The sequence below is a fragment of the Saimiri boliviensis genome, chromosome 16 (assembly GCF_048565385.1).
Source record: "Saimiri boliviensis isolate mSaiBol1 chromosome 16, mSaiBol1.pri, whole genome shotgun sequence".
NCBI classification, from domain to species: Eukaryota; Metazoa; Chordata; class Mammalia; order Primates; family Cebidae; genus Saimiri; species Saimiri boliviensis.
The window spans coordinates 11,091,690-11,113,939 of record NC_133464.1 but is presented as its reverse complement, the minus strand read 5'-3'; the positions used below and the strand labels follow the sequence as shown (position 1 = coordinate 11,113,939).

Here is a 22,250-nt window from a genome sequence, read left to right as displayed (position 1 = left end):
TTTGGCAGGGGTCACATGGTGCGAAGCTTTTTAGGCAAGTATTCTGAGTGCTCTGTGAATACACTAATGGGCTTAAAGAAGAGGACTGATAAAATACAGCTTGTTTTAATACACATTGAGTATCGCAAATTTGAAAGGCTCCAATGAACATGTCCTCTGAGCTCAAAATGATTTTGGAGCATTTGGGACACTCAGCCTATATTACTTTTGGTGGGACCAACAGTGGAAACTGAGGGACTGCTTAGGAAGTGATTGTCCTCAGGAAGGCCAGAGATGATGGTGATTTGGAGAATCAGGATAGTGGTAGTGAAGATGCGATGGATTTGAGCTATCTTCTAGATAAAGAATTAACAAGACTTCCTGATAGCTTCACTGTGAGGAGTTAACTGGAGTGAAGAATCAGAGGATTGCTGAGTTTCTGGTGTGAGCAGCTGGGTGTGGGGATTCCTGGGATGGCGAATCCTGGCAGGGGGTATGTTAAGCTTGAACTTTGGACTTGTTGAGTTTGAGGCACTAGTGTGACATCCAACAATGGTGCCATTAACATTTTTCCCCCTAAAGTTATATACTTGGTCCAGCCCACAGCTCACCATCTCCAGATCTTTTCTCAGATGTTACCTTCTCAGCAAGACCTTCCTTGAGCAGCCAGATTTACATTGAAAACCCCATACCACACATCTCCCGTCCCTGCTTAATTTTTCTCCACAGTTAGTTCTCATCATCTGACATATTCCTTTTATTTTTTTCCCTAATGCCCAGGGTGATAGTACATCTGACATGTTCTTTATTTTACTTTTTTATTAACTGAACTGCTTCCTCGCGCTAAGATTGTCAGGGATTTTTGCATACGGGTCACTTCCATGTCCCCAGCCCCTAAAATAGGGTGTGGCCTATAGTAAATGCTCAGTAAATATTTGTTAACTGAATGTATGAAACCACTTGAAGGATTCCGTGCTGTTTCCATGACTAAATTTCCTTATTAGTATTTGTCCAGGCTTTTGGCTTAAAACAATTCAGTTCTTTTTTTTTTAAGTGAATGCAGATTTTGTAATATACACATAAAAATATGGGTTTACATTGTTTTCTTTAGGAATAAAAACCTAAAATCTACAATTTAATTTTCTTAATTTTCAGGTTACAACTGATGGAAAACCAAAAATCGTTGATATCATTGATACAACAGGAAGTGGTGATGTGAATACTGCTACAGAGGTGGAGCCAAAGGATGGCGAAATTGTTGGTCTTTCAGGAAGAGTGCTTAAGGTCAGAGCTTTTGTATTCTTTTGGAATTTTGTGTGTGTGTGTGTGTTTTTAGCAGAGGTAGAGTTTTGCCATGTTGGCCAGGCTGGTCTCAAACTCCTGACCTCAAGTGATCCACCCGCCTCGGCCTCCCAGAGTGCTAATATTATAGGCATGAGCCACCACGCCTGGCCTCATTTATTTTTTAAACAGCTGTAGTAACCCCTGCTTTAGATAAACCACATGAACTAATAAGATCACTAGTGCTCACAGGTAGAATTATATATGTACCATATATATTGCTATTAAACAAAGTCAAAACAATTATAAGGTTCATCTTTTCTCAACTTGGCAACATATTTCTTTCATTAAGTATTCTACTGTTAAGTGTTCTACTGTTAAGTATTCTTAGCCCATCATTGTGGGTTTTTAAACTTAATTTTTAATTGTGTTCAGTATGTTTTAATAGTTTAAAAAGACAAATATTTTTACAAGACTTCTAACAAGAAGAGTTCAATCCCCTGTCCCACCTTTCCCTACTGTTTTCTGCTTCAACGTGACCATGAATACATTAAATTCTCTTCAAAGTTTAAAATAACATGCTAGTATAATAGTCTTACGTCTTTATTTGTAGAATTAATGTGAAAGAAGATAATTTAACTCTCAAGAATTTAACTCTCTTAATATGTGAAAGAAGAGAATTTAACTCTCAAGTCCTTTACTTCCAGGAAATTGGCATTATCTCTTAGATAACATCCTCTACATTGTTTTCGCTGTGTTTTTCTGGAACTCCTGTTAATTGAACATTGGACCTTTTGAATTGATCCTCCAATTTTAAAATTTTCTTCCACCTTTTCTTCACTACCTTTATCCTTCACCTTCCTGAGAGATTTCTAGCATTTTCTCAACACTGTAACCCTTGTGTGAATTTTGTTAAATTTTGCCTATTTTTAATTGCAAAAGCCCCTTCATTTTCACTTGGAGCATATTTTTGTATCATGTGTGCAACATTTATCTCTATGAGATACATTTTAATTTTTTTAAATTTCATTGTTTCTTCCCTCCCCTTCCCCCATTCTCCTTTCTTAGTCTCCTATTCTGCTTCTGCTTCTCCTTTCTCCTTTTTCCTTCACGCTGTCCTTCTTCCTTCTTCACCTCCTCCTCTTCCTTATTCTCTGCTTTTTACTTTAGATATTTTATTTAGGTGTCTAATCATCCCTGGCTGTCTTATTTTAGCAAGTCACAAGAAAAGGTGATTGGAAGCTCTTCTGCTTGTGTAGGTTCTTTTGGTGGGTTTTACTATAGAGTAATGATAGCATTTGGGGGGACCCCCATAATATCAGCACACACTATATTTTTTCCATTGGGATGCCCAGTTACCTGAAAGAAGTCCTTAGCCCGTTTGGCCTAGGGTTTAGTGGAGGAGTGAGCGAGAAGTCTGGCTGCAGGTATTCAGGTAGCCACACATGCAAGGGGCCTGGAGCAATGTCATGTAGACTCATTTTTATGTCTCATCCCTCTTTATTAGTTCTTTTTCACACTACTGTGAAGTGTGAGACTGGGGAATTTATGAAGAAAAGAGGTTTAATTGACTCAGTCTGCAGGCTTAACAGGAAGTGTGACTTAGTAGTCTCAGGAAACTTACAATCATGGTGGAAGGTGAAGGGGAAACAAGACATGTCTTCTCATGGTTGAGCAGGAGAGAGCCAGCAAAGGGTAAAGTACCACGCTTTTTTTTTTTTTTTTTTTTTTGAGATAGAGTTTTGCTCTTGTAGCCTAGGCTGGAGTTCAGTGGCACTGTCTTGGCTCACTGCAACCTCTGCCTCCCAGGTTCAAGCAGTTCTCTTGCCTCAGCCTCCCAAGTATCTGTGATTACAGGTGCCTGCCGCCATGCCCAGCTAATTTTTGTATTTTTAGTAGAGACAGGGTTTTACCATGTTGGCCAGGCTGGTCTTGAACTGTTGACCTCAGGTGATCCACCTGCCTCCCCGTCCTAAAGTGCAGGGATTACAGGGGTGAGCCACTGCACCCGACTGCCGCTTGTGTTTAAACCATTAGATCTTGTAAGAATTCATCATCACAAGAACAGCAAGGGGGAAATCCACCCCCATGATCCAGTCACCTCCCGCCAGGCCCCTCCCCTGACATGGGAGGATTACAATTCGACATGAGATTTGGGTAGAGACACAGAGTGAAACCATATCACCTCTTCTTTGCTGTGTTGACAAAGTTGACATTTCAGATTTTCTCTGGAGAGTTGCCTGGTTGGTGAAGTTTGGGCAGGATGAGGGATGGAGCAATGGGAGTGCTCCTTATACAAATTTTCCACCGGTCTTCTTAGTTAGAACCGTCTTCTCTATCCATCCATAAAGTGTACTCACACACATGTTCAGTTTAATTTTTTTCAGGGATGTACAGGTGTTAAGATATTTTGCAGTCATTAAAAGGAAGAATTAATAATCACTGGGATTCTGACTAGTTGCATCTCTGCAACTCTTTTAGTATACAGTTTTCAGAAAGCAATACAATGAAGTCTTCAAGTTTCTTCGATGTAATCATGCATTAATTTATTTGTTTAAGATGGAATCATGCTCTTTCGCCCAGGCTGCAGTGTAGTGGTGTGATCTCAGGTCACTGCAACCTCTGTCTCTTGGGTTCCAGCAGTTTTCCTGCCTCAGCCTCCCAAGTAGCTGAGATTACAGGTGCCTGCCACGATGCCTGGCTAATTTTTTGTTTTTTTCAGTAGAGGTGGTGTTTCACCACATTGGCCAGGCTGGTCTCAAACTCCTGACATCAGGTGATCCACCCGCCTCAGCCTACCTAAGTGCTGGGATTACAGGTGTGAGCCACCGCACCCACCTGTCATGCTTTGAAGTGAACTAAATGTTTATAGTCTATTTTTTTACACTTAGGCCATAAATTGCTAACAAACTTATTTTTCTGTCAGTTTAATATCAACTAATAGGTGCTTTGAACACTTCAGTAGTCTCGTTCTCAAAGGATGATATTTCTAGGCCTCCTTGAGAAACAGTGGTAAGTTACTTATTGCCTGTGGTACTCCCAGGAGCAGATCAAAGTACAAAAGTGAATAGAACTTTAAAACCTTAAATTGTAAAATATGCATACTTACAGTACATAAACCCATTATGTACAGTTTTATGAATCGTTATAGCAGATCAAGATAAAGAACATTGTTGTACCTCAGAAACTTCCTGCATCCTCCTGAATCACAGCCTATTGCAACTTTTGTGATAATCATTTCTTTGCTTGTTTGTGTGTAGTTTTACCACATTGGTGTGACTATATAAAATATATTGTTTAGTTTTGGCTAGTTTTGAACTTTACATGAAGAGTCTCATTTCATTCATAAAATTTCATTATATGTTGTTTTTTTCTTGGTGTTGTGAGGTTTGAAATTCATAAGACTTGCTCATGTTGTCTCAGGTAGCAATGATTTATTCAGTTTCATTGCTGTGCAATATGCCATGGTTTGTACCTAGCACATCCTATCCATTCTGTGATGTATGTGTATCCTGTGCCCATGTATGTGGGTATCTCTAGGATGTATGCATAGGAGTAGAAATTGCTGAATCCTGGAGATACATCACTAGGTCATGCTAAACAGTTTTTCCAAGTATGTGTGTGTGCATTTGTTTTTTTAATTGGATAGGACATCTCAATGACCAAGTGTTTGTATTAAAGACATTTCCAGGCCAGCCACAGTGGCTCATGCCTCTAAATCCCAGCCAAGAGCGGGTAGATCAACTGAGGTTGGGAGTTCAAGACCACCCTGACCAACATGGTGAAACTCCCTCTCTACTAAAAATATGAAGATTAGCTGAAGATAAGCTGGGCGTGGTGGCATGCACCTGCAATCCCAGCTACTTGGGAGGCTGAGGCAGGAGAATCACTTGAGCCTGGGAGGAAGAGAGGCTGCAATGAGCTGAGATGGCACCGTTGCATTCCAGCCTGGGCGGCAGAGCAAGACTCCTTTTCAAAAAAATGTTAAAAAAGACATTTCCATTAGCAGTGTGTAATAGCTGTTTTCTGACCTCATGATCATAGAGATATTCTCTTATATTTCTAAGAAGTTTCACAGCTTTTTTTCTTCTGTTCTAGAATTCACCTGGAATTGATTTTGTATGCTTAGTTTGAAAGGAGTTCTATTTCTTTTTTTCCATAAGAAGACCCAGCTGTCCCTACACCATGTATTCCACAATTTTCACTCTAAGTTTTGTTGCCTTTTCACTTGGCACCCTTCAAAATGTGGTGAGCTTCTAAAGTCTCCTTCATATTTTTCTTTGTTCCTTCCTTTTTGGATGTTTCCTCCACTTCCTTTATTCTAATTTTAGTAGCATTTTGGAAGGAAGCACAGTGCCTTTTTCATTTTACCACATTTAACTTGAAGTCATTTTAAAAATTAATACTTAGCCTTAAATATTTTTGGGTTAAAAAAAAAAAGATAACTCCAGGCATAATGAATGAGTTGGCCAGATTTAGCATGGCACTTAGATGCAGTGACAGCCAAAGGAAATGGTGTGCATGTGCACTGGCCTGTGCGATGAGGCTGGCAAGGCTGAAATCATTTTGAAGCAAAAAAAAAAGCCTCTAAAAGGGCTTTAATGCATGGCACTGTAACACTCAGATGACACTTAGCCTGTTAAGAAAAATGTTCCATTTGTTAGGCATCCTCTCTTTAAGGGAGTCAGAGAACTGAGGTGTAATTGGTAATTACAAAGATTATATATGGCATGAAAATCAGTCTTAATACTTGTAGTTACTGTGTCATTGTAATCATTTTTAAGATATCAACTTAAAATGGTCAAATGTAAAGATTTTATTCTTAGAGGAACCAAAATTACTTTTCTTTATGTAGATTACTCAAATATGCAAAATAAAATTTCACAGTTGCCTCATAAAGTTAGCTTTATCTTGGCTAAAGTTAGACCAGATAGCCCTTATTATAATTTTTATCTGATTTTTTTTAGTGTAATTTTTGTAACTAGTCTGCCTTCACAGTAAGGAAAATATATAGTTATGAACTGAGAAGTGTCTGGTTCTGTGGACTGTGCAGACTTTGATCTCATTTATGATTAAATATAAATTATGTCTATTGGATTATTTTTATTGTACTATATGTCTTTTTAAGTGTGATTAAATACGACCTAACACCTTTCTATTTTGCAGTTATTTCAATTAGTTTCTTTATTTACTCTTTTGGGATTTTGTGATCTTCTGTAATGTCTTTGTATAAAGTTGTCACTAGCCAAGGGTTACTAAGCCACCTGTGTAGTGGAATACTAGGGAATACATGATCTGAATTCAAAAGCTGATGATCACTTACCTTTTTGTTGCTGCAGTGCTTTATTGTTGCTTTGCCACGGGCTGTTGCAAAAACATTAAAGTTCGGAATTCCTGTTCTCTAAGGAAGGTCCATAAGTTTTGAGTGAAAAGTGCAACTTGTGTGCCAGTGTATTTGAAATTTCACATTCTCCAGACATCTAGTTGATTTGGAAATGATTAATGGCACATAGGCCTTTAAAACATCACGATTTAGTATTAATAGCTCCTTAAGCTCTGTGAACGATTGTTTTCCTCTAGTTCTGAGGAAATTTCATCCAAAAGTTTTCTGCCTGGGAATTGATTGGATGAAGGATGTGGGGATGAATTAAAGACATTGCGTAAGTGAGGATTGATGAGTGTCCCAGCTCTGAGTGTTTCAGCCTTATCATTTATATATATTTAAAAGCTGGTTTTGTTTACCATGATCCCTATCTTTTCTTGATTGATGATTCAAGTTGGTTGATGCTCAATTCACTTTGTTGTTCACAAGAATAAGGTAGAGGTTTTCTTCCTTTTACAGGTACAGAAGTAGAAGCCTGTGGGTTCCTTCTAGTTAGTGATAGAATTTGTATTCACAGCCAGCTTTATCTGACTTTAAATCCCGTGTCCTTTATACAGAATTTTTGGTTTCCATGAGAGAGCTAGGTTCCAGTTTTCATCCTTCCTGTTGTTTGGGCAAGTCTTTGCTGCTTTGCTTTCTCTATTTGTAAACTAGGCATCCTGTTTACATTGCTCTACTAAAAGTTTAGTGTTTTAAAATACTTCGAGAAAGTTTAAAAGACTATTACAAGATTTTAGCAGTTTATTGAGATAGTGTATATTGAAAGCACTTTTTAAACCATGAAGCATTGTACAAATGGAAGGCATTATTCTAGTTTAATTATCTTTTTCATGGATGAGAAAAAAGAAGTGATAAAGACATTAAGTGCTTAGAGTATTAAACACATGTTGTCATACATGAGCTTTCTTATCCAATTTAAGCTGTTAAAATAGAATTCATACACTTTTTTGCTCAGTAGTCCATCATTGGAATTGGAAGGCATTTAGTGAATGAACAGATTACCTTTTTTTTTTTTTTTTTTTTTTCTATAGATTCCTGCAAGCTGGACAAATCCCTCAGGCAAATATCATATTGGCATAAAAAATGGCTATGACTTCTATCCCAAGGCTCTCAAGGAAAGGATACAGGTAATGTACAATCCGGTACCAATGACTTGTTGTATTCTTCTGACTTGTCTTCTTCCTCAGATTTTATTCCTACTAAAGAAAAAGAAATATTTCATGAAAGTTCATTAACTCTTAGGTTTTTGGGGAGGGTTGATGGTTTTTGAACAATGACTGCTTAAAGATTCTGCTCAATGGAATGTCATCCATTTAAAGCGATTCTTAATCTTGCGTATATAGCTAAGCTCAGGGAATCTGTAAATACACTGAAGTTATATTCAGATTTTTGTGTTTTTCTGGGAGATGGGATATAGCTTTCACTGGATTTTCAAGAACATTTTTACTTAAAAAAGTCTAAAGACAGTTGATTCAAAGTCCAGACAACCTTTTCGTTTCTGTTCCTGTAGTTGCTGTGATATGTCTCGCCCCTGTTTTTTCTGTTGTTGTTGTTTTTGTTTTTTTTTTGTTTGTTTGTTTGTTTTTGGTTTAACTAGCCTTCTTGCTCCCAGTTAATCATCATTTAGTATTAAGTGTTAATCGGACCTAAAACTGCTGTAGTATAAGAACACCAGTGTGCCGTTAGAAATATGAGTTGTTGGTTGTTGTTTTTTAATTTTTGGGAGACAGGGTCTTGCTCTGTTGCCCAGGCCAGAATGCAGTGGCATGATCACAGCTAACTACTGCCTCACCCACCCAGGGTATCGTCCCATGTAGCTGGGACTACAGGCACACGCCACCACACCCATCTAATTTTTGTATTTTTTGTAGAGATAGGGTTTTGCCATGTTACCCAGGCTGATCTCAAACTCCTGGACTCAAGTGATCCACCTGCTTCATTCTTCCAAAGTGCTGGGACTATAAGTGTGAGCCATTGTATGACTGCATTTTTATACAGTATATTAAATTTAATATAGAGTATGTTAAAATTAATCTGTGTTGATAAGATACAATTTAATATGCAAATAAAGTGTGCTTAAGTTAAAGTGAACCATTCCTTTAGCTGCATTGGGAGACACTATGAATTAAAGACACTGGAGATAAAGGTTAAAACCGATTTTAGTAACATAGAACCTTATCAAGTCAAAGGGGATGAAAAAATAGAGAGGGAGGAAATTGAGGAAGCCTGCATTGTCTGTTAAAATGCAGCTATAGTCTTACTCTAGTCCTCTGCTTACACTTGGCTTATGGTATTTCCCAATTTTATATGGGCCCAGAATATCATTTTCTTACTTTTAATGACTGGGAATTTAGTCAGTTTTCTGATGTAACAGCAGATATTCTAGGAGAAGGGAGGGTTTTTAATCGGGCAATATGATACATAAAAATACACCTGGATGTGTCTTGGTAAACTTCTCTTAAAACCTACATGCAATTAATTGACTAACCAGTTTTTGGTAAGTGATCCATGGCTTTTATCTACTTCATTAGAAACTTTTTTTTTTTTTTGAGACAGAGTCTCACTCTGTCACCCAGGCTGAGTGCAGTGGCTCAATCTCAGCTCACTGCAACTTCCACCTTCCAGGTTCAAGTGATTCTCGTGCCTCTGCCTCCCAAGTAGCTGGGATTACAGGCACCTGCCACCATGCCTGGCTACCTTTTGTATTTTTAGTAGAGATGGAGTTTCACAATGTTGGCTAGGCTGGTCTCAAACTCCTGACCTCAGGTGATCTGCCCACCTCAGCCTCCCAAAGTGCTGGGATTACAGGCATGAGCCATCGCACCCAGCCAGAAACGAGTTTGTAAAACCTCTGTATGAGAATTGTGTAGCACCACAACGGTCACAACAAAGTCCACATATAAATGCCTGTCTAGGTTTACCTGAGTATTTGTCAGCCTAACTGTAAAGTAATTTTTCTGTCCTTGCAGAAAGAACGAAAGGAAAAAATCTGGGACCCTGTTCACAGAGTGGCCCTTGCAGAAGCCTGCAGAAAACAGGAAGAATTTGATGTTGCCAACAATGGCTCTTCTCAAGTTGGTGCTAGTCGCTTTCATTTAAACATTACCCTAGAACCATATTCCCATAGAGTTTTTAGAGAACTGATAGACTGTTTTTTTGCAAGTTTTTTTTTTTTTTTTTCACAAATTTTCTTTTAGGTTGGTTAATTTTACTAATTTTTTCTTTATTATTTATCCTCAATGTACATATGTATGAATTTTTAAAACTTCACATATAATACACATAGGGTAAAAGTACATAAATTGTGTTTAGTTATGAATTCTCCCATGAAAGCTGCACCTGAGAATTGCTCTTGTGCCCCTTCCTCATCACTGCTCCCTTCCTCCTTCCCAAAGACAACCACCATCCTGACTTCTAACACTGCAGATGATTTTGCCTGTTTTGATTTTTGTAAAATGAAACCATATAGTATGTATTATTTTATTTGAATTATATTCACAACATTAAATTATGATATTCATCCATGCTGTGGGGTATTCATTTTCATTATGATATTCAACACAATTTGGATATATCACGGTTTACCCATATCTGCTTTGTTTTCCATTTTTTACTATTAAGAATAATGGTATTTTAAACAGTCGTGTCTGCTTAAAACGCTTGTGTGTTTTAAACATTTGGTAGGTCATACAGTGGTTGTAACAATTTGTATTTCCACAAGAAGTATATAAAAGTTCCCATTGTTTAACCATTAAATTTTTTTGAATTAATTTATAAGATGAAAATAATGTCTTGGTTTATTAAGGAAATAGTATGTGCTAGTTGCAGCATCTTTGGACATCACAAGTGTGAGAAGCCTTCATCATGCCACCCCCAGGGATGATCAGCACAGCTTGGTGTCTGTCCTTCTAAATTGTTCTTTTAATGCATGCGTGTTCCTTTTCTTAATCAAAAATCAGATTGTGTCAGTGGTTCTCAGCCCTGATCACATGAAGATCTTTAAAATGCCAGTACTTGTGTTCTATAGAGGAATGAACTTAAAACCCTGTGGAGGAGATAGGCATTTTTAAAATTCCTCAGGAGCTTTCATTAACATGAACCTTGAGCTGGGAACTGCTGGTCTATGTGTACCAGTAGACAAATTTAACTTTTATTTACTTAATCTATGTATATCATCTGTTTTAAACACCTGTATACTTTTCTGCTAAATCAGAATTTTTACTTTTTCAACTTCATTGCTAGGTACAGTAAATGTAGTATTTCAGGTGTTACATATATACAGCTAACTCTGAAAGAGGGTTCTGAATTTCTTTATCCATTTTATTAAATTTTGTATACCAAAAATGCCTATTTGATTGGCTGTTTCTTTTGAGAAGTAGTAAATGTTAAATATATTGAATAAATTAAAATGAAACAAAACAAGATTTTTGGAATATGTGAAAATCAAATTTCTATTCACTAGGACAATTTAGGTGAATATAGAGTATATTATTTTAAAAACTTGGGTTTAAGCATATGAAATTGCCATTTTTGTAGATCAAAAATAGTTGTATAGCAGCAGATTGCATGATTCAATCTAATACATTCTATATGTGTTGTCACTTTTTAAAAAAGGGGTTTCAAAATACTTTATTTTTCACTTAATGTTTTAGACCTCATGGTCCTTGTTTCAAAACATGGGAAGGTATAGTCTTTGGTTCCCATATACTGATTTGTGAAACTGATACTGATGAACTGATTATTTCTAAATTACCTGAATCATTTTAAAAGTAATTAAGATTTCTAGACTTTATCCCCTAATAATTCTGATGTACTAAGTGGGATAAGACATGGCATCTGTCTTTGTGATAGCCTTTTACGTGATTGTGATTTGCAGTGAAATTTAGTAATCATTGGTCAAGATAATAATTTGCTACCCTACTAGTTTCTAATGTGACAGCCTCAGAAGATTATCATAGGGACAAAAACTTGCTCAGGATTGCACAGCTAAGTTGCTGAATTGAGATTTGAATCCATATTTCTTCCCTCTAGGTTAATACTAATTCCACGCTATAGAAGGCAAATGGATTTTAAGCAATATTAAGTGCTCTTGATCAGAGATGGCTACTTTTTCCAGTAAATTGCTAAATAGTAAATATTTTTAGTACTACCTTACGACTACTCAACACTCCCCTTGTATCATGAAAATATAGGCAATATGTGACTGAACGAGGAAGGCCATGTTCCAATAAAACTTCATTTACATGACTATGTCACAGGTTATATTTGGCCCATGCACCAAGATTTGTCAACTCCTGCTGGATCTTAATATAGTAACATAGTGAGTCTAGAGGTATTATTCGTCTCAATTTTAGTATTTATGTGCCTTTCTATTTCCCAGATTATTTCTGTTTAAGCCAGTCATTTTTCTAATTGTTTGAGTACCTAAATTATTTTTTTTTTAAATACTCTAGGTTAGAGACATGTTTTGGAGAGGTTAATACATGCTAGTGCCAGTTGTTGTCTAGTTTGTACATAATCTAATATAAAGCACTTGCTTTCTTTCATTCATGACCACAGAGCTAAAGTAAGGTTTCAATTACCTCCATTAAATGTTTCTATTTAACATAGCAAATTCTAAAAGAGATAAGATGATTCATGGGTTTTATTATTTATTTGAGTTCTTAAGAGATAAATTTGAGATAGAAAAGGTCCTGATATAAAAATCTAAAAGTCAATAGATAACTTATTTTGTAGCAGTTTTATTTTAGAGTTGCTTTTGGAAATGAGTTAGACAGACTACAAATATGTTACAAACATGTTTTGGCTAAGTGATATCACCAACTTGTAACACAGTGTCTTTCCCAAAGCAGGCCTAGTGAGTGATTGAATGAGATTGAGTACAAAAACTGTTTTTAAAATCTTTACTATGTTATTAGATATCTGCTTCATTGAATTGAATGACAAGTTACATAGATGGAACACAATTTTGTTACATTTTTTTCAGGGTAAAATAATTTTACTATTGATCTTTGGTTGTATCCTAATACAACTTTTAGAAGGCCAGAATGTACTTATGTTAGTCAATTTTCCAATTTACTAGGCAAGTAAACTAATCAAGGAGGAGCTTCAAAGTCAAGTGGAATTGCTAAATTCTTTCGAGAAGAAATACAGTGATCCTGGCCCTGTATATGACTGCTTGGTATGGCATGATGGCGAAGTCTGGAGGTAAACTTTATGTATTTTCTAGATCTTCATTTGCAAGTGTTTTCTTATCTACTCTGAAAAACATTAAATGCTCAGAGCTGCACAGAGTTTTGGTTATGTGATGGTATCACTCAGCAAAACTATTTGAGGGCCAGATTGGCTTCTGGGTAGTTTTGGATAAGCCCCTTGAACTTCTGGCTATTATGTCTGACCCTAAAGCCGACTTTATCTGATTTTAAATAAACTTATTTCACAAATAATTTATTAATATGTTGACCAGCCATATATTTGGAAATGGTTTTAAGTCTGTTTCCTCATTTGTTAATTGAGATAGTGGTACTTACAGGGCGTTGTGAAAATTAAATTTGATGTTTCTAGAAATATGCTAAGCAGGCAAGCAATGTATGCTATTATTGCTACTGCTGTGTCTATTACTAAAACTACTACTAATAATAATATGACTTATACCAAGTTACACATCATGTACATTTTTCAGTTTTTTTACATGGCATATGTGCTTCTTGGAGTTGGTTAGGCTGCCTTCTTGAGTTACTATCTGCATGAAAACAGGAAGACATTATTAATACAGATATTTAGCCATATGCGTGCTTTAGGACTTCTGCAAAATCAAAACAAAACAAAACAAAAAACAAAAACCGGGGACCGTGCCTTAAAACTTGTAGTCAAGAATTACTTCTAGTCTGTGTCCCTGCTTATATACAAAGAATTGCTTTATAAGATAGGGCAGATATAGACCATGCCATGACTATTTCATCACTGCTTTCTTGATTGTTCACCTTCACAATGCACCCTTCTTAAAGGAGCAGTCTCCTCCCACGTGTGCAGGTACTAACTCATCTTTAATCACATCAAGGGTATATAAAATGTTCAGTCGAATGAGAAATCTCTGCTGAATTTGGGGATGATGTTAATAAAATATCTGCACATAACTCTTTCAATCTAGATGATATTAAATATTAATGTACTTTTGTGTATATTCATATGTTTTGTTGTCTGCACATGCAGACATTTTGAAAAATTCTTTTCCAGAGGCTTTATACAGAATACTAAATCTTGGTGCATCCACCATGTGGGGTAACATGATACAGTCACACTCAGTCATAAGCCTTAGGTGCGTTTTAGTGTGGGAAAGGAGGCAAGGTTAAATTCAAGGAAAATACTAAATACAAAAATGAACGTATGTGGGAAAGTATATACTACAAACGGACTTAAAGAAATACCAAAATATTAGCAGGAATTGAGTAGTGAGGCAATAGGTGGCTTCATTTAAAGTGTTTGCTCTAGGTTCTGAAAAGACTCCAGATTCCTTTGTCCTAGGAAAAGATATTCAGAGTCAGTTGTCCAACGTGCCAGTGTATGTTTCCACAAGATTGCCTTGGTCTTCAAGGTAGTTGATAAAGTGACTTACTTGTAGCAGTTTGTTGACAACTATTCTAAGGGTTTTGTTTGGAACTTCTGAGCTAGAAGTGAAATTTAACATTGCATGAAATAAAATCTAAAATCTCAGAGTAACAGTTTAGGACATTTTATTATAATAAATGAAAAATATAGCATGATTATACTTTCAGGTGGTACTAGAAATAATGTGACTTTTTTGCATAATATAGTGTATCCTATAGGGCTTTGATCTCAGAGTTAGATCCAAAATTTTTTGAAGAGAATCTTGACGATCCCAACGTACATAAGGTTAATCCACCTCTCTCTGCAGATGTTCTCATTTCACATTTCAAAAATGCCAACCATTTCTGAGGGGGATGAAGTGACCTATTCTTTAAGTGCCTTGGATGTTTTGTTTTGTTTAATGAAGAATGTTCAGTCTGTGCTCTCCCTGCCACGTTTCTGCTAATTGTTAAGCACGTATCTCTGCACTTAACGGGTGGCCTCAGATGACTCTGCTCTGAGCATCTGTCAGGACGCAAAACCTCAAACTCACTGTCACTCCAAATGGAGCAAAAACTGGTTGAGAGAAACAGTGTTTACAGAGGATTACATAAAGGAAAAGCTATTAATTGATTTCTTTACAGGGGATTTTGACCTTGCTTATGTCATGTTTCCTTTTAGATTCTTGACGAAAGCTGTAGCTTTCTTTCCATAGAAAATTGAGAGATATGTGAAAAGGTCAAGAAATATATAAAACAAAAGCCCTTCCTCATCATCCTCCCCACTCATATGTACTCTGTTCTATGTATGAACCTCATTTTCATATTTTTTCTCTAAGTACTTGAATTCACCCAACCAGACCTTCAGAAAGTTACAACCTTGCACTGCATTCATACTTGTCCTCTGCTGAGTTATTTAGGGAAGTCAGTAATAATTTATGTTTTGATGTGATGGTTGTATTGTTGAGTCATTCCAATGGTGGTGGTTATAAGAAACTGACCTGTGAATATGTCACTATATTTGCTGTGAGAGTGTTGTTAAAGTCGATGATTTCATTAATTCTTTCATCATGTGGCAGATATTTATTGAGTACCTTCTCTGTACCGGCTTGACACTATAGAAGCTACACCATGGACTCTAGACTCCATGGAAGCAAGTATTGGGAAGATTTGAACCAGTCTAGGAAGCATCAAGAAAGATTTCCCAGAATTATTAATAACATCTTAAATTGAGACTTGAAGGATCATCACAGTTAACTAAGCAGAGAGAGTAGAAAGGGCGGCAAAGACTTAGGGGAAAGATCCAGAGGATGTGGGAGGAACTGTGAGACGTTTGGTGTGGCTACAGAAGGTATGATGGCAGCAGGAGGTGAGGAAGGTGAGTAGAGTGATTATGAGGGGCCTTGTCTGGAGTTTCAATGTTGAGAGCCATTGGAAGACATGCAAGATTTTAAGCAGGAGTGAAAGGTGGAGGCAGAGCAGGCCATCAGCAGCTCATCAGGCAACAGAGGTAAGGAAGAGACAGTAGAAATTAGGCAGGCACATTATGGACATGGGACTGCATGGTTAGATGGGCTGGGAAAAAGACAGAGGAGGGCTTCGTTGATGACTTCCAGGATGGATGCTGGCTGATTGCATACATGTTGGAGGCAAGTGTGCTGCTTTCTGTAGCATATGGAAGATTTGGTGACATGCATTTTACCAACTACTTTTAAGCCTGATTCTGTTTAATATGTGACTTGTCTGCTCTTGCTTTATTTTCCCCGTGTTTAGCGTTTTATACCTTGGTATATTCTGTGTTATTTGAAATGGCATCAGTCATGTTAGGGAATGGCATCAGTCATGTTAGGGTATGCATAAAAACAAATTTTTAAGAATCCTTTTTTCCAAAGTGTTGTGATTTATTAAAGAAACATGCTTCAGTATATTGGGAACATCTTCATAAATACTAAATGAAATAGGCTTCCATTAATTTATGTGGCAATTTTGACTGACTTGCATAGCTTGTTAACAACATTTCTTAGAGCTAAAACATACTTACAGCTAAAAACATAATATTGAACTTTTAATGATGTTCATTTCATTTATGACTTTTTGAATGTTAAGTGTATTTTGTTCTAATCAGGCTGTCTTCTGACGTGTTTGGAATGTAATTTAAAAACTAAAACGTTAGTAAAATGGAAAAAGAACATGAAGGAAGACAACTATAAAATAATGTAGAAAATGCTTTTTGTGAGAAATAAATACAAGTCTGTTGTAACTATAGGAGTGAAGTTCAGTAAAATTCACCTAGTTTCAAAGAGCTTGTGTGAGCTGTTAAATTCTTGAAGCCATCACTAAAAGCAGCAGGAAGTTAGACGTAGGCCGTGTGTCTGAACAATCCGAAACTGCTCTAAAACTCTAAACCAGGTTTTAGCTCTAATTCTCAAAAGGGCAGATGGTTTTCACCCTAGAGTTTTTGAAGGACAGTATTCTTAAAGCATTTTCTGCATGATTTGAGGACTGGTTCCTATAAGCTATGTTACCTAATCTGTGCTGACTCTGAAACAGCCTACATTGGCCCTATGCAGTCGTATTTGTTATGGTAGTACTGTAGTAAGACAGTAGAGAGACTATGTTACATGATTTTTAGAAAGGTAAGAAAATCAATAAATTTTACTGTCTTCATTTCTTTTTAATTAACAGAGCCTGCATTGATTCCAATGAAGATGGGGACTTGAGTAAATCTACTGTACTGAGAAACTACAAAGAAGCCCAAGAATATGGCTCTTTTGGCACAGCTGAGATGTTGAATTACTCCGTTAATATATATGATGATGGAAACCTGCTCTCCATTGTGACCAGTGGAGGTATTCAATTTCACATTGACCAATAAGATATAGATTTATGAGGTGATAAAGTGGTACGTTGCTATAGCCCACAGCAACCTTCTAGAGAATTTTAAGTTAGAGATCCCAGCTAAAGGTCTCGGTCTGGAATCATAAATGTGATTCAATTCACCTGGAAGATGTTGTTTCTTAAGGTTATAACCATGTAGGATCCAGTCCAAGAATATAAGCGTGGTCCAACATCAGAAAATGCATTGGTAGGCTGGGTGTGGTGGCTCAACGCCTGTAATCCCAGCACTTGAGGCCGAGGCAGGCAGATCACCTGACGTCGGGAGTTCGAGACCAGCCTGACCAACGTGGAGAAACCCCATCTCTACTGAAAAAACAAAATTAGCTGGATGCGGTGGCACATGCCTGTAATCCTAGCTACTCAGGAGACTGAGGCAAGAGAACTGCTTGAACCCGGGAGAGGCAGACGTTGTCGTGAGCCAAGATTGTGCCATTGCACTCCAGCCTGGGCAACAAGAGCAAAATTCGATCTCAAAAATCAAAAATTAAAAAATCTGTCTATAGAATTCTTCTTATGAACAGTAATTTCTTTTTGTAACCTTGTCTTGAGAAATTCACCCGTGAGTACAGAGAATCAAATAAAAGGTTGCTCACTACGGCGTTCTGTGTGATTTCAAAGAAGTTAGAAACTAAATGCCTATTAACAGAGAAATAGATTTTTTTAAACAACTCTGTGTTATTCTTATTATAAAATACTGTCAGGGAGAGGGCTCGAGTTAAGATGGCGTCCAAGGTGGGGGCAGCAGCGGCGGCGGCGGCTGGAGTGAGCGCCCGGCTCTCAGCGCCGAGCGAGGTAGTTCCTTAGAAACGTGACTGTTGGCGTTGATCTCACAGTCTGGTGAGGACTCCTTTACTGGTCATGTCAAGTTCAGGTTATCCTCCCCACCAAGGAGCACTCGGCACAGAACGAAGTCGTCGTCCTCCGCACTCTGTCCAGCATCCCTTTCCCAGCACCCGCCCCCAGGAGTGCGTGGTCCCTGCTCATTGTTCCTCTCCTACTGGAGTCAGTCGGGCGTCACAGCTCTTGCAGCAACAGCAGCAGCAGCAGCTTCGAAGACAACCTGCCTTGCTTCAGAATTTCACCCAGGTTATGAACAGTTTCATCCAGGCCCATCCCCAGTGGATCTCGATTCACTGGGATCGAAGCGACCACGTCTGGAGCAGGTTTCTGATTCCCATTGTCAGCGTGTCAGTGCTGCGGTTTTGCCTTCAGTGCACCCACTGCCAGAAGGGCCGAGGTCTTCTGCAGATGCTAAGAAGGATCCAGCATTCGGAGGCAAACGTGACACTCCATCCGCTCCAATTTCGGGGCAGCCATGTGGAGATAATCAAAACGCTTCACCTTCAAAACTTTCAAAGGAAGAGTTAATACAGAGTATGGATCATGTAGATCGAGAAATTGCAAAAGTAGAACAGCAGATCCTTAAACTGAAAAAGAAACAACAACAACTTAAAGAAGAGGCAGCTAAACCTCCTGAGCCTGAGAAGCCCGTGTCCCCTCCTCCCATGGAGCAGAAACACTGCAGTATTGTCCAAATTATTTATGATGAGAATTGAAAAAAAGCAGAAGCAGCTCATAAACTATTTGAAGGTCTTGGCCCAAAAGGTGAATGGCCACTCTGTAACAAGCCGTCAGATACCAAGCTGTACCATGAGAACGTCAAGACAAACCAGGTGATGAGGAAAAAACTCATTTTATTTTTTAAAAGAAGAAATCGTGCAAAAAAAAAAAACAAAGGGAGGCCGGGCGCGGTGGCTCAAGCCTGTAATCCCAGCACTTTGGGAGGCCGAGGCGGGCGGATCACGAGGTCAAGAGATGGAGACCATCCTGGTCAACATGGCGAAACCCCGTCTCTACTAAAAAATACAAAAACTTAGCTGGGCATGGTAGTGCGTGCCTGTAATCCCAGCTACTCAGGAGGCTGAGGCAGGAGAATTGCTTGAACCCAGGAGGAGGAGGTTGCGGTGAGCCGAGATCGCGCCATTGCACTTCAGCCTGGGTAACAAGAGGAAAAACTCCGTCTCAAAAAAAAAAAAAGAAAGAAAGAAAACAAAGGGAACAAAAAATCCGTCAGCGTTATGATCAGCTCACGGACGCATGGGAGAAAAAAGTGGAAAAAAAAAAAAACAGTCATTCTTTGGTATCTGGAGGGATTGGTTCTATTGTCTCCCTCAGATGCTCAAGCCCGTGGTATAAAATGACGTCGTGTTTGTGTATAACCTACACATATGCTCCCCTGTATACTTTCAGTCATCTCTAGATGACTTCTGGTACCTTACATTATGTAAGTGCTGTATAAATAGTTGTTATACTACAAGTCTGTATTATTTGTATTTTTGATCTGCATCTGGTTAAATTCCATCTGGTTGGTGCAGAATGTGTGGATACAGAGGGCTGAATGTATTATATAGTAATCAAAATGCTATGTATTTAAACCCCTAATGCATAAAGAATAATGAAAAAACATATATTGATGGTAAAACATGTAAAACTCTAAAACATGCCAAATAGTACTATGCAGTGTTTATGCATATGTGTGTTTGTATGGTGAAAATGTTAAATATATAGATGGAATGATTATGCACACCAGCCCCAAGATGGTGGCTACTTCTGGGGGAAGTTCTCCCTCCGTGGGTGGGAGGAAAAAGGAGAATAAAGTGGGATGACTTTCTTTAACTCTTTAACGCCCTCATCCTGCCTCTCGGTTTATTAATACAGCTTAAGTACAGTAAACTTCGCATACATGCATATATGTCATTTGATAAGCTTTTATGTAAATATATAAATATACCCAGGAAACCACCACAATGAAGATAATGAACCTACTCATCACCCCCAAAAGTTTGCTTTCTTTATTATCCAGCCTCTCTCCATCCACATCCCAGGGAGCCACTGATCTGTTTTCTGTCACTCCAAATTATTTCATACTTTCCAGAATTTTATGTAAGTGGAATAAAAAATAAGGTTTTCTTTCTTTTTTTTTTTTCTTTCTTTCACTCAGCATAATGATTTTGAGATTCATTCATGTTGCAATTATAAGGTTGGCTCCTTATTTCTGAGTAATAGTTCTTTATATAGATACACACACCACAGTTTGTTTATCCCACTTCCCATTGATGGACGTTTAGATTGTTTTGGCATTTGTGTACAAGTGTGTGGTCAAATATTTTTATTTATTTTGGGGCTGATAGCCGAGAGAACCAGTTGGAGATGGTAAATATGTACTCAACTTTTTCTTTCTTTTTTTCTTTTCTTTTCTTTTTTTTTTTTTTTTTTTTTTTTTTTTCTTTGTGAGACTGAGTCTCACTCTGTCACCCATGCTGGAGTGCAGTGGCATGATCTTGGCTCACTGCAACCTCCGCCTCCCAGGTTCAGGCAATTCTCCTGCCTTAGCCTCTGGAGTAGCTGGGATTACCAGGCACATACCACCATGCCCAGCTAATTTTTGTATTTTTAGTAGAGACAGGGTTTCACCGTATTTGCCAGGCTGGTCTTGAACTCCTGACCTCGTGGTCCACCAGCCTCGGCCTCCCAAAGTGCCACCCCTGGCCACTTAACTTTTTAAGAAACTTCAAGCCATTGTCTAAAGGGGCTATACCCTTTTCACTTCCACCACAGTGTATGAGAATTCCAGGTGCTCTGTATCCTCAGTAACACTTGCTGTGGTCATTCTTAATAGTGGTCATTTGAACTGATGTAGAGTGTTTTGGAGGAAAAAGTCACATTAAAATTGTGCTTTCCCAATTTTCTTTGGGGAAAAATGAGAAAGCCAGAATTGGCAACATTGGGTGCATGTTTTCTTGCATGACGGCAGCTGGCTAGAGCAGAGGAGTCTCAGCATTGCCACAGACCCTGTATAAAGCCACAAAGAGATGCCTGCCTACTTCTCCTGGAGCTCCAACTCACTAGAGTCCCCAAACATTAAGGTCCAGTTGTCATTTATTACTATGCTGGTATTGTTTTTCTGACAGTAGTGACGTATTTCTCTATATTCATGTCTTTTAAGAAACAATTTTTTTTAAGTCTTATAAAAATAGTTTTTTGTTTTAGTATTACTTCATATATAACATGTACAAAAACATATACAAATCACAAGTTGTACAACTCTTTGAATTACCATACAGTGAACCCTTCATTATAACCGTGACTCAGGTCATGAAATAAAACATTATGAAACCCATCATGCCCCTTCCTAATCAGTAACCTACCCTCCCATCTCCTACAGTTAATCACTATCCTGATCTCCATTGCCACATTAGTTCCGACCATATGATATTGCTGTTTTTATGATCCAAAATGATAAAATAGTGGCAGTTTCACGTGGTTCAGCCTTTTTCATTTATATGAAAGTTAATTCAATATATATCCATTTTTGTATGTGACTTCTTTAGTTCAGCCTTATTTTTGTGAGCTTTATCTCATAGTACATAGTAGTAGTTTATATTAATTGCTGTATAATTCTCACTTCTATGAATTGGTATACCATGTAACCATTTACTGTTAATAGATCTTGAGGTTATTAATGGATTTTGAATTTTACAAACAGTGCTGCCATGAACATTTTTGTGAGTGTCTTAGGTGCATTTGCACAAATTTTGTATTGTGCGTAGCTAGAGGTAAGATGGCTGGCTCATAGACTGTGGCAGTGTTCAGCCTTCTCTCCAGCCAGCAGTGTAGATATGTACTTCCATGCACACTGGGTTTTGTCACCTTTAACATTTTGGCAATTCCAAAAGGGATGTAGAAGCATCTTTTTGTGGCTTTAATTTGTGTTTCCTAGATGACAAATGAAATTAAACATCTTTTCATGTGTTTATTTGCCATTTGGATATCTTCTTTTATAAAATGCTTTTTCAAATGTTTGAAAGGGGGAGAATTCTCTTTTTTTTTTTTTCTTTTGAATTTGAAAGATTTTTATATATTCTGGATATAAGCTCTTTGTCAGCTAATAGATAGGTTGCAAATACTTTTCCTTTGTGACTTGAGTTTTTGCTCTCAATGTACACAGTAGCAATGTGTAATATTTTTATCACGATTGATAATATGCATGATTAATAATATGAATTGAATGAACTTTCAGTCTGTGAGTATGTTTTGTCATTTCCCGACCTTTATGCCTCTAG

The 22,250-nt window shown here is 37.7% G+C and overlaps 1 protein-coding gene and 1 pseudogene across 4 annotated transcripts in view; both read left to right on the top strand.

Annotated features, from left to right (window-relative positions):
• Window positions 1-22,250, top strand: part of TPP2 (tripeptidyl peptidase 2) — an 82,424-nt gene that overhangs the window by 7,083 nt on the left and 53,091 nt on the right. For all 4 annotated transcript variants that reach the window (XR_005580549.2, XM_010338820.2, XM_003928231.4 and 1 more), the window contains exons 2-6: window positions 1,135-1,263; window positions 7,675-7,770; window positions 9,613-9,717; window positions 12,726-12,850; window positions 16,915-17,078. Coding sequence is in view for 3 of the 4 variants with exons in the window: in XM_010338820.2 (XP_010337122.2) it covers window positions 1,135-1,263; window positions 7,675-7,770; window positions 9,613-9,717; window positions 12,726-12,850; window positions 16,915-17,078 (619 nt within the window). In the remaining variant the exon portion in view is untranslated. The remainder of the gene's footprint in view (window positions 1-1,134; window positions 1,264-7,674; window positions 7,771-9,612; window positions 9,718-12,725; window positions 12,851-16,914; window positions 17,079-22,250) is intronic.
• Window positions 17,086-22,244, top strand: LOC141581590 (nuclear receptor corepressor 1 pseudogene; annotated as a pseudogene).